Raw genomic sequence first — 12,777 nt, 5'->3', positions numbered from 1 at the left:
AATTATTATTGTATTAGTGTACGTAGGAATAAGGATGTGTGCATATTATTTCCAACTCATTTCTTTTTATTATATTACAGTGCTACTGTATATTAATGTTCTATAGGATTATAAGGAAGTAGAGATATGGTTAGGAGTAAAAAAGTTATACTTCTTCCTTCCTAACTTCAAATCTTATTTGTTGTCTGTTACTTTTTCACGTTCAAAATAAAGAATTCAAAATATATGCATTTTAATTTTAGCTGTTATTGTTGTATTATGATTATAAAATATTATATAACAAGTGTGTACAGTACATAGAAAATGTTGTAAACCGCAGGCAAAAAAATAATAATTTATGGGGCGTTTGGGGGTTTCAAATAAAATGTGTCAGAAAGGTTCCAGGATGGTGTCACAAAAGATATATTTCAAATCAAAACTATGAGGGTTGCATGAATCGACCAATACATTTGCAACGACGTCCACTTTTATGCCTTTCTGTGACTCCTCCAGTCTCTCTGTATCTCTTCGCAGCCTGTTGTGGACACTTCCCTCTGAGTCTCAAGAGTCTGAGAACATTCTATTATTTGAAGCCTCGCAATGGCAAGGTACTGTAGATCAATGGTTAGCTGGCGGCTTGGTCTCATCATTTCAAAATGTCAACAGCATGATGAAGACGACTTGACAGTTTGTATTCTAATTGAACCAGGTTAATTTGTTGGTCCATTCATTTATCATGGCATGTGCGGTGAAAAGATTAAAGTGGTCCAATTAAGTCCTCCTGTAAAGGTAAAAATTGTCTTTTCGGGTCCTCCTGAAAATTTTGGGTTAATTTTGCACATCGAAAGAGCTATCCATGAGAAACAATAAATAATCAACAATTAATATAGTTCATTTGTTCTTCACTTTTTCAAATAGATTGTACATGTTACAGGCCACATTAAGGTTGGAAAACGTTTTGCAACTTATCTGAGTCTTGTTTTATACCATAAAAAACTGGCATTTGAACAGGGGTGTGCAGACTTTTGGCATCCACTGTATGACGAATAGGAAAAACGACGATTGAAATAATGTACATACAGGCACTTGGCTTAGTCTGGGACACAGTCGGCGTGCAGCTTGTCAGTAGTAAACACATCGCGTGTGGTGTATGGGAATGTGGGCCATCTCTCGGTGGTGCTTCTTGGCGTACGGCCACAGGTAGAAGTCGATAAGCACCGAGTTGATGACACCGCTGTCACCGCCCTGTTGCCGCGCCAGCTCGCCCAGACGGGCCTTGATGCACTCCACCGCCCAAATGGAGCACGCCCGGATCTCCACCTCCCTGCGGTCACCCGAATGCAACAGCTCGCCTGAAAGCAGAAATTTGGATATTGGATGTCAGTGGATCGTGGAGCCGTAACTAATGTTGGGACACAGTACCGCTTTTGAGTGTGCGCATCAGAGCGTCCGAGTATCGCAGCGCGCCCAGGTAGACGAGGGCCTGCGGGACCCGGTAGTCCGCGAACATGGTGAGCCAGTCTATGTTGACGATGTCCGCCTCGCCTCTGGCCGCCGCGACGCCCCAGAAATCTGCCACCAGGATCTGAGCCCTCTTGTACAACGAGATCCGCTTCCCCTTAAACGGAGCAGAGGACTTTGTTGTCATGACGACATACTGTAAGGTGGATTGGTTTTTATGAACTTTTTATTTTAATTCCCCCCAAATTTTCAATGTTCAATTTGCTTAGAATGTTATGGGGGGAAAATATATTCATCCAGTGATTCGCTAAGTGTGGTACTGTACTGTACATAGATGCCAAAGAATCACTACCTCAGTACAGTTCAGTTGTTTTTAACTCTTTAGTACAATGCATTTGTATTTAATCTTGAAGAACTTAGATATAATTTTTGTTTTACTTTATATTTAAAGTACTTAATTAAATCATTTAAGTACAGTTTTTTATTTTCCTATAATTAAGTGCAGTGTTAACATTCAAACTGCATAATGTTACAGCGTCTTACAATAACGAATGGTGTATACTTTTTATGAATATAACCTGTCTCATTTTTTTATGAGCACTTTGGCCTACTATGCTACTGTATTTTAATGTTGGTCATGAAGGTGGTACTTTGAGAGCTGAGTGTTTTTTGCGTGGTACTTGGTATAAAAGGTTTGAGAAGCACTGATTTAATGAATTGTGGAATGTGGCTATAAAGTAACAACGTGTCAAAGATGAAGCTAAAACATCAGAACTCTTGCTTTGCCGTATTGTCTTTGATAATCGTCACACTTTTCCTCTTTGCCATCACAGGTAACCTTTTGTGATGCGATCACACACACAAAAAAGTCAAAGAAAAAGCAAAAACTGTTTTCTCCCTCCTTCAGCTGCACACTCGGTCGGCTCAAGTCTCACAGATTTTCTGGACCTCACATCTGGTAATGATGGTTGGGAGGTCACGTTTTGTTTGACTTCAGCCAAATAGCATTTTTCAATTTTCTCAAATAAAAAAAATAACGATTAATTTAATCCACTTGGAAATATGACTGTAATGTAACAAAATGTGGCAATCACACCCATGACGGCAATGATCATTTGATATTTTTTGTCTGACTTATGCAGGAGAGCTTTTCTCTGAAGTTCTGTGGAAAAAGTGAGGCGAACAATATTATTATACTGTATTTGATTAACTTCATACTTTTCCTCTTTGCCATCACCTTCACACACATAAAAAGCCAAAGATGAAAATGGAATGAAAAACTTGTGTAGTCAATCCTTTAAATGCTCACTGCTGAAGTCTCACAGAACTGCTGACGCGATGATGACGATGATTATAATTAACATTTTTATTTTTTGTTTGTTTGACATATTCAGAAAAGCCACTTGGAAAATTTGGCGCAAAGTCCAAATTTTAAACAAAAAGAATACATTTTCAAAAACGTTTTCACAGAATTTTCAGGGGGGAAAAAATCAATTTGATCCATTTTGGAATACGGCTGTGACAACAAAATAAGGCCAGAAGATGGAGTGCTCACATCACAGCTTCTTCACCTGAACATGCTGATGATCAGCTCATAAATCATAGCCATCATCCATCCATCCATTTTCTATACCGCTTATCCTCACAAAGGTCACGGGCTGCTGGAGCCTATCCCAGCTATTTTCGGGCGGGAGGCGGGGTACACCCTGAACCGGTCGCCAGCCAATCGCAGGGCACATAGAAGCAAACAACCATTTGCAATCACATTCACACCTACGGGCAATTTAGAGTCCTCGGTTAACCTACCACGCATGTTATTGGGACATGGGAGGAAACCGGAGTGCCCGGAGAAAACCCACCCAGGCACGGGGAGAACATGCAAACTCCACACAGGCGGGGCTGGGATTTGAACCCCAGTCCCCAGAACTGTGAGGCAGATGTGCTAACCAGTCGGACACCGTACCGGCTCATAGCCATCAATCCATGCATTTTCGACAGCATTTGCCTCATGAAGGTCTGGGGTGAACTGGAGCATAAAATGTATTTTCAACTTTTATGTGCAATATATTTTAATTGAATCAATATTTAAGCAGCTTTTGGATTTTCCTATATTTAAGCAGAGTTCAAACATTATGTAATGTTACAGCGGCCAACAATAAAATTAGATGTACTTTTTAGGATTCATGGTTTTCGATGAACATATGGTCCTACTACACTACTGTATTTTAATTTTGTACATTATGATGGTACTTGGAGAGCTAAGCATTCTTTAGTTAGGTGGTACCATGTGTAAAAAGTTCCAAGAACCACTGGTATAGACAAATGACCATTGACACTCAAGCCAACGGACAGCAAACATAATATGCATGTTTTTTGGGGAGGAAGCCGAAGTACCTGAAGAATACTCAAGTGAGCACGGGGAGAACGTGTAATCTTGAACCCAAACCCTCAGAAGTGGGGTACAGACATGATAATCACGAGTCCATGCGAGCCTACCACTGTGTAAAACATTCACACCTGGTAAACGGCTTCGTCTCGGTAGGAGGGCATCTTCTCCACGACGAGCTCCACCATCTTGCGGGCGTCGTTGCCGGCCTGGCTTATGAAACTCTGGAAGCTTCCACCGTGTTGCAACAGCACACGGCCGCCTTCAGTCAGCACCTTGTAAGACAAACTCCGCATGTAAATGAGCACGGGTGCACTTATGTCAACCAACCATCAGAGTGAGCCTCTTTTAAAGGTAACAGGAAACGGCGCTTACGGCTGTAATGGCGGAAGAGATGACTTTGCCGAGCCAAATTGAGGACTCTGGGGCCGGTACATACATCGCAGCCTATCATAGCAAACCCCAAGCTAATAAGCAAATATGCAAGATAGTGACTTGTGAGGAGCATTGGTGAAGATACCGGCGCTCGTTTCAGCCAATGCCGTGCCATCACTTGTAAATTTGAGCTTGAAAAAAAATTCATAAAATAAAAAGCCAGTGCTATGCTAACGCAATCATCCCTATAATGAGCATTTAAGTAAAGGAGTAGCATTTGCACTAAGGAAAACATTACTTTTTTTTAACAAGACATCGAAAGGCGACATCGGGGACAGAATAAACAACGATGTCGCGAGATGATCAAAGCACTTACCAATCCGATTGCTCCGATGTCATCCCTCACGCTGCTGGAACGCTATGATACGCTATGATGTACTAACCTGTGCGCGAGTGATTTCCTATGATGGTGCTACGGATCAGCAACAACATCGCCAGCGTCACCAGACACGCGCGTCGTCACTTGTTAAGAAAGTTAGGCTATTCTAGACTGGTTTGCTGTTTTGTTTGTTTGTTTTACAGTTTTTGACATTTTACACTTAAGAAATGACAGCTGACACGACTCAGCTTTGCATTACATCTTCCCCATAATTCACTTTTTACATAAACTTTTTAAATACAAGATTTTGTATTTCTTAACATCTCAATATTAACATATTTTTACATTTGCATTACAGTTAGTGTAAAATTGCCTATGTGGGTGATTTCGGGCACTTTTGATTTTCGTTTTTCTCAAAAATAAAATGTCACAAAAACTACATACTTAGCTCTCCTTACCTTAATTGTCATCTTTCTGTGAGTCAGAATCTGTTCATGTCCATATATATTGATTTAAGATTTTTTTTTAAATTTGGTCTTTTTGTCAGATACCCTAGAGAAATTTTATTACCGCCACAATGGCATATTGATTAATAATTGATTAATGACATTTCAAAGTTTTTAGCTAACTGTGCTATGCTGGTAGAGTTAGCTTAATTTTTTCTTTTAGCTAGCTAGTCCTATACAACATTTTTATATGATTATCAAGTTTTTACACGAAAATCTGTAGCACTACACTACAAGTCATTTGGTAATGACATGCAATAAAAAATATGATATGACTTAAGGGTACAAATAAGGAAAAAACGTACTCTTCCAGTTATCAAAATGTCTGACTTCTCTCTGCCCTAGCATGTGCTTGAGTGACAAGACAAAATGACACAGGGAATTCAAGAATCAGATTTTGAATAAACTTAATTGATCTGAAAATGGTCAATGTGCCGGTAATGACAGGCATATTTTAGTAAAAATAAAAGACAGAATTTGAAATGTTTTGCATATATGATGAAAAACCATTAATTCTATTATATTTTAAGGAATTTATGGTCAGAGTTACACCATTTTAGCATTTTTTTTAGTAGAAAGATAGAGCTTCATATATCCAAACCCTGTGCTAGGGACAGGGTGAAAACTGTAAAATACCACCATAAAACCGCTTTAAAAAATGTCAAAATATACTAATATTAACATGAAACTTATAATTAGGCACGCCCACTGCTGGTTATTGAAAAAAATCAATTTAAATACATTTTTTCTTTAAATTTTACATCAAGGACACAAAAAGGCCCGTAATCCAATAAACACCCATACAGTTAAAAAAGGTTTTAGGATGGCAACAATTTCGTCCTGGAACAGACTATTCAATTATTTCCGAGAGGACATTTTAGTTTTTTTTAATCTTAACAAATTGCAGGTCGAGTCAAAGCAGGCCTGTACAGTTACAACTGGAGGTTTACCTGCATGTTAGAATGTTAATTAAAGGTCCCATATTTTGGCTATTTAGACCTCCATAGATTGACTCACTAAAATGGACTTGGTATAAAAGTGTCAATTTCATTTAAAAAAAAAAACACCCAGAAAAGGCCCCTTTGACAGCTACCTCTGTTTGACCCACTTTTGTATCTACTTTGTCGATATTTGGCTAAGACCGCCCCCTTTCCTCTGATTGGTTTACTCCGTGTAGAAGACCCACTTGTGAGAGCACGCATGTTTGTTATGTTGACAGCGCTGCCTCTGCGCGGAGAGGTAGGCGGAGATCTTTGCTAGTGACGTAGATAAGCTGGAGAAATTTGAATGACCTGATTAGTGAAGTGAGGCTAGAAACTGCCAATTCCGACCTTTAATTAAGAATGTTAAAATGTAACCGAACAAAACTTTTATGATGGCCACAGTTTTACCCAAGAACAGTTTTTTTCTAATTACATTATTTCCTGTTATTTCAATTATGTATGTATTTATTTATTTATTTTACAAAATCCCAACAAATTGAGCACCTGCAAAAGATTGCATTTGACCCCACTGTCTACTGTGCTAAAGCTTTTTTTGACACTTTTGTGACAGTCAAGGACGTTAAACTATTAACATGAAAATGATCCTTTTCGAACCTGATGGCGCTCCTCAATCATGGGCATGGTCGTTTCATTGTCAGATCGAAGGATGTGGGCCAGCTCATCCACCGTCATCTGGGAGAAGAACTTTGGGTCTGTAATGGGCACCCCTGCGGAGGCAACAGAAGCAAGGTCGAGGAGGACACTCGGGTATGAAGTTCAAGCCACAGGAATAGCAGTCATTTCTGTCAAGAAGCTCGAGCAACATCATTTCATGTGATTCACTGCAAGCAGTGTTCCAATACGAGACATCATTGATAAATTTCCCGAGTCTAATTGCAAATGATGCACGCGACGCTACGAGCAATTCCCCCAGCGATCCAAGTTCAAGTAAAGTGCGTACTCACGATAATTGGAAGTGGCGGCTGCACAGCAAGTGGACTAAAAGAGAAGATGTGTGTTCATACTGTGAGGTAGGACTTGGCAATTAATATATTTCATCGATTAATTAGAATTTATTTGTCAGGATAATTTTTTTATCAGCAGATTGTGTAATTCAAAGCCCTGATGTTCTCTGCTTACACTAAAAAAACATGGCTGTGAACAGACAGGAGCCAGTTTACAAAAGCACAGTCAGTTTTGCCAACTTAGCAATTTGGTTGCTATATTTAGCGACTTTTACAACCCTCATAGTGACTACTTTTCTAAAAAGCGACCAGCCATTTTTCAAAAGAGAACCCCCCTCAGTACCAGACATTTTAGGTGATTTTGACTGATCTTTCAAGGCACACAGAATACTGTTTTCTATGGCTACATAAACATGGCACACACCAAAAAGAAAGATTAGATTTGCATCTTTCTTTAGTAATGAGTGGTAGAACATAGGTAAGTTATACCAAAATTCTAAGTATGATGCACTGCCATCTAGTGTCCGTTTTTAACGGGCATTAAAATTGCTCTCCGGTCTAATCCTATGGTGAGGAGTGACGTCAGCCCCCTCTGAAGCCTATGGCGCAAGAAAACCTGTAAAAGACGTAAAAGTACGTCTTTGGGATTAGGTGATGAAGTTTTAAAATACGTAAAACTACGTTTTTGTTATTAAATGGGTTAAGAGACGGAAATATGAGCAGAACCATTTTCACATTGTTTTGTATGACAAGAAAGGAGCCCGGTGGATGGCAATCACAATGCACGTTACCTTTATCCACTTGTGGAAACGTTTGACCAGAGGTGTTTGCTTATCTTGGTCACCTTGGCTTACTTGTATAACTTACTGTACAATTTGAAATACCTGGACATCGAAAACATAGACCCACCGAGCCATGCAGTTCAACGGCTTATTTGATGATGTTAACACTGTTGAACATTTAAAATGGATGGTTTATTCAAACATTGTTTCCATACACCATGTTTTTACATAAGCATAAGGGTACTTATTTTCATATGATCAGTAAATAAAATATTCTTTTGGTTTCTTCTGTGGACATTTGTGCAAATTATTGCTGGGGAATAAACGTGTTGTTTTAAAGGCTGTTCGGTAAATATCAGAAAATCCCATTAGTGGAAAAATGTAACTTGTTTTCAATGTCACTGTCATTTTTTTTTTACCCTACTTTGAGGTAATTATTCTTTCTTGTATTAGAAAAGGTGGTCATCGAAAGACATCATCTTACCTTCCTCCATGGCTCTGGTGATGGCAGCGCACAAGGTCATGTAGCCTGTGTGCGTGATCCCTCGGAAGGTCACCTCGCACTGCCGTGTCTCCTCATCGGGCCAGAAGGAGAAGTTCACGGTGTCCACTACGAACACCCAGTTGAAGGCCTGCGTGGTCGGAACGACACAATGAGCCAGACACCAGAGCAGAGGAGGCAAGTTTCTGCCAGCGGCGTGCGCTCCCACAAGAACGAGGCTGCAACAGGGAGATGAACGGCCTTCGTTGCTAAGGCCAAACACAAAATCTCCTCAAGCCTAACTCAATACAAAGGACAGCGTATGATTGTGGCACTGTATCTTTTTATATTGAAGGGTAGAGAAAGGCTTCAAACCAAGACTCAAACAACCATAAAAATCTGTTTGCTATTGTTTTGACTATTTGCTTTGTTAGCTCGCACACACTGTGACTCAAAATGTAAAAGGAGAAAATATATGTCTCTAACAAAACTAACAAAAAAAAAAAACATGGATTGGCCAAGTTTTTTGTTTGTTGGCGTGGCAATTATCAGCAATCAGCAGCGTTCGCTTCAACGGGAAAGAGGCAGCAACAACTGTGTATTATGCTACCACCCAAAAACTGCTTGTGTAACAATAAATCTGGCTGTTAAAAGACAATTTGTTTCCTCGCTCAAACAGAAAAAAATCATAACAATAATAATAACAATGAATAATAATAAAATAAGATTGAGGCTTGCCCTATTTTTGTTTCTTTTATCTGTCTGCTTGTTAGCCAGCCAGCTACTTGTTAATGTGGAACGACATTTGGAGTAGATATGACTCAATCAGCTATAAAGAATAGATTTCCATCCATCCATTTTCTGAGCCACTTCTCCTCACTAGGGTCGCGGAGGTGCTTGGAGCCTCTCCCAACTGTCATCGGGCAGGAGGCGGGGTACACCCTGAACGGGTTGCCAGCCAATCGCAGGGCACATACAAACAAACAACCATTCACACTCACACCTACGGGCAATTTAGAGTCTCCAATTAATGCATGTTTTTGGGATGTGGGAGGAAACCGGAGTGCCCGGAGAAAACCCACACAGGCACGGGGAGAACATGCAAACTCCACACAGGCGGGACCGGGGATTGAACCCGGGTCCTCAGAACTGTGAGGCTGACGCTCCAACCAGTCGTCCACCGTGCCGCCAAGAATAGATATTTCTGTGAAAAATTTGAAAATTGTGGTCTGCCCTAATTTTGTTTTTGTCTGCTTGTAAGCTATCAGGCTACTTCTTGGTTAATGGAAAATGACTCAATATGTTTGGAAAAGACACGGAATTCTACCGTTTGCATTCTCAGGAGGGGTGTAAAGTTTACATTTTGACTCAAAATGCGAGAAAATAAATGTCTCTAACAAAAAAGAAAACATTGTAGTGTGTCTTATTTTTGTTTGTTTTGTCTTTCCGCTTGTTACCTAGCACCCTAATACCATGTTCATGAAGAATGACATTAGAAACAGACAGGACACAACCATTTGCATTCTGGCTTCTCTCTCAGGACTTCACTGGCAAAAACATAAATTATTTCTCTATGAAAAATGGAAAAAATTGAGACATGTCCTGTTTTTGTTTGTTTTGTCTGTCTGCTTGTTAGCTAGCAGGCTACGTCCTTGTTGATGGAGAATGACATTTGGAATAGACCTGACTGTACCACCTGGTATTCTAGGGCAGGTGGGGACATTTTTATTCATGAGTCATACAAAAACATTTGAAAAGTAATTAAAAAACCAAAGGGTACCCCCCCCCTTTTTTTTTTTGGGTTTGTGCCCGCTAATTAGCTAACAGGGCAATTCCAGGATCAGAAGTTTAGGGGTGCTGATCTCCTGGCCAGGCAAAATACATTTCAGTTGTGTACATTTTAAAGCAATTTCACTCCCACATCTATTGAAGAAAAGCACAACACTTTTTCATAAAGTCTGTGACTAAACTGTCACCTGTAATTAAGGTTATTTAAATGTTGAGCCACAGCAAAAGAAGAAAGGATTGGATATTATTATTCAATACTTTGATATTATTATGTGAACTCCCCTCTCTCTGTCCTAAAAAGAGTAATAATGCCTACATTGTTACGGCTTCCAGTTGGTAAGCTATTTAGTAGCACATTGGCTTTAATATTATTACATGTACATGACACAACAAATAACTTCTCTTAATGCAATTCAAGGAGAGGATAGTAGGAGAGTATTGTCTGACCACCTGAATCATTTCCTATATAGAAAATAACTCAACTCCTATCAAAACAACAAAACAGTGACCTTAGATTAATACAATAAAAATGAGGATCGGCAATATTAATAGCATGCTGGTATGAAGCTAACAAATGTGCCACGTGTCCTGGTTTAAGGCGGGTACTTAGACTATATCACTGGAAGACAGGTAAAGTTGGATGGGATTGGATGTAACAAACCATTTCTGAGGCAATAGGGTGGGGGCGCTGTATTTTTCTTGTTAAAATATTACATTACAACCAAGTACTGTATAGCTTTACACTTTTCTAGGTTGTTTAAAAACGACATACAGTGACATTTTTATTTAAAAAATTTTGGGCGGGGGGGGGGGGGACGGGCGCTGAAATTTAAGGGGTGCTGGGATTGATTTTATGGGTGCTTCAGCACCACCAAAAATGGGCTAGAAACACCTATGGCTAGCACCTGTCTTGTGTGTGAGGTCCCAATTGTTTAATACATCATCTGTATTGGATCTAATCTATGACTCCCCTGGTCAGAGGTGGCTGCAGGGGCCAGGGGGTTGGCCTTCTTCCAGCCACTGGCACACAGCTCATCACTACCCCGCAGAGCATAAAGCATCTCTGCCACCTTCCGCACACCTTCTTCCTCCACGAACACATCCTGACTCCGCTCTGCTACAAACTGGCCGGACTCTCGTGGGAACAGACGAGGCTCCATGGAGGCTAAAAAAAAAACGAAAAAAAAAAAAAACATATCATACCAACCTGATTTGGACTTATTTGTTTCAGGAACAGTAACACAAGACTACCAATAACCTACGTGTCATTTACATTAAAGGTAGCCTAAAGGTGCTTCCTAACATGCTATTAATTCTGTACAGCTAAGGGTTTGTCACGTAAACCAATCAACACTAAAAAGTACAATTAACCTTTCGGCAACGAAGGCAGTGTTAAATCACGTGACAGCGTTTCAAATAGAAATTCGTGCTTACTGAGGTTTAAGCACTACAATGCCAACATGCTTATTCGTGTCTGTGTTACGGGATAAAATATCATTTATTCGTCATTAATTAAAACTTACCAACAAAATTAGGACTGTTGATTGTCACTGACTCGTGCTGTACTTCCACTTCCTGTTTCAACGGATTCTGGCCAATCAGAGCCTCAGTTATCGACTCTCAGCCAATCACGGAGTATTCAGCAAAGGAAAACGGAAATAGCATCGATTATGTTAATAATTAAAAGCGAGAACACACGCACGCACGTACCTTTGGAATCATCCAACTAAACAAAGTTCTGAAGTTAAAAAAAAAAAAAAAAAAAAAAAAAAAAGACATACAGGCCTAAATTGTTGGTACTACTGTGTTAAAAGGAAGTCAGGTACATCAGTGCCAGATTGTACCATTCGTCATTATTTGAGCCAAGGGGAGGACACCAATGTTGAAAGCAAACAAACAAGCAAGACTGTTATATGCCACAAGGCATACTGACAAGCAACAAAAGCTTCTGAGGAAGCTCCTTAGACAGCTGAGACAAATCTGGAGTTTTTTGGCGAGGCACCTCAAATCTGCGTTCAGACAAAAATGAAGCATACCGAGAAAATAACAGTCACCATTGTAAAACAGGGAGGCTTGGTTATGTTCCGGGGCTGCTTTCCTACATCTGGGAAATGGGGTCTATATTCTGTGAAGGGTACAATGAACTCTCTAGACCATGAGGGAATTTTTGAGAGAAATGTGTTGCCCAGTGTCAGAAAGGTTGGTCTCTATCACAGGTCTTTCAACAGAATAATGACCCAACACATAGCTAATATACCCAAGGATGGCTAAGAGCAAAAAAACTGGACTATTCTTAAATGACCTGAACCCTGATCTGATCCTATTGAACATCTGTGGAATGAGCTACACACTGTCTGAAGAAGGCACTCTTCAAATTTGAGCCAATTGGTGCAATATCCAGTGAGCCAAAATACCTGTTGACAAGGCGCAGCAGTCTCGTTGAGTTACAGAAATTGTTTGATTGCACTGATTTCCTCAGGTTGTGCAAGAAAATATTAAGTTATAAAAGGTGCCATCATTTTTGTCCAGCAGTTTCATTAGTGTGTTATTTAAAATGAATCACCTGAACCACAAATTTAAAGCGGTCTTTTTTTCATGGGTTACATTTTCAGTAATTTGTGCGTTTTTCTTTTATTACCATAGGGGCAACAACAATTGAACAATTTTGTCCCCTTCCCTTTGAATCGTAATT

General features: G+C 39.8%; 1 protein-coding gene across 5 annotated transcripts; it reads right to left on the bottom strand.

Moving 5' to 3' along the window:
• Positions 1–293: 293 nt before the first annotated feature.
• qng1 (Q-nucleotide N-glycosylase 1) lies at positions 294–11,674 on the bottom strand. Of its 5 annotated transcripts, none has more exons than XM_061673346.1 (7): positions 11,609–11,674; positions 11,167–11,250; positions 8,301–8,448; positions 6,685–6,797; positions 3,958–4,101; positions 1,402–1,597; positions 294–1,331 (listed from the first exon to the last, which is right to left on the bottom strand). In XM_061673346.1, exons 2-7 carry the CDS (start codon positions 11,185–11,187, stop codon positions 1,102–1,104), a joined length of 852 nt encoding a protein of 283 aa, XP_061529330.1. In that variant the 5' UTR covers positions 11,188–11,250; positions 11,609–11,674; the 3' UTR covers positions 294–1,101. The 5 variants fall into 5 exon arrangements, with proteins under 5 accessions (XP_061529330.1, XP_061529329.1, XP_061529332.1 ...); XM_061673345.1 differs by having other exon boundaries at positions 8,301–8,451; positions 11,060–11,250; positions 11,609–11,668; XM_061673348.1 differs by lacking the exons at positions 11,167–11,250; positions 11,609–11,674 and adding an exon at positions 10,991–11,165.
• Positions 11,675–12,777: the final 1,103 nt, after the last annotated feature.

The sequence above is a fragment of the Phycodurus eques genome, chromosome 3 (assembly GCF_024500275.1).
Source record: "Phycodurus eques isolate BA_2022a chromosome 3, UOR_Pequ_1.1, whole genome shotgun sequence".
Taxonomy (NCBI): domain Eukaryota; kingdom Metazoa; phylum Chordata; class Actinopteri; order Syngnathiformes; family Syngnathidae; genus Phycodurus; species Phycodurus eques.
The sequence above is the reverse complement of the archived record's forward strand: the minus strand, read 5'-3'. Positions and strand labels throughout refer to the sequence as shown.

Excerpts from the sequence above, each read along its gene's own strand:
- qng1 (XM_061673345.1), bottom strand. The coding sequence starts at position 11,245 with ATGGAGCCTCGTCTGTTCCCACGAGAGTCCGGCCAGTTTGTAGCAGAG. Across the intron at positions 8,452-11,059 it reads CCCCTGCAGCCACCTCTGAC|CAGGCCTTCAACTGGGTGTT; the intron begins CAGGGGAGTCAT and ends GTTCCGACCACG. Across the intron at positions 4,102-6,684 it reads TGATTGAGGAGCGCCATCAG|GTGCTGACTGAAGGCGGCCG; the intron begins GTTCGAAAAGGA and ends TTGTCTTACAAG.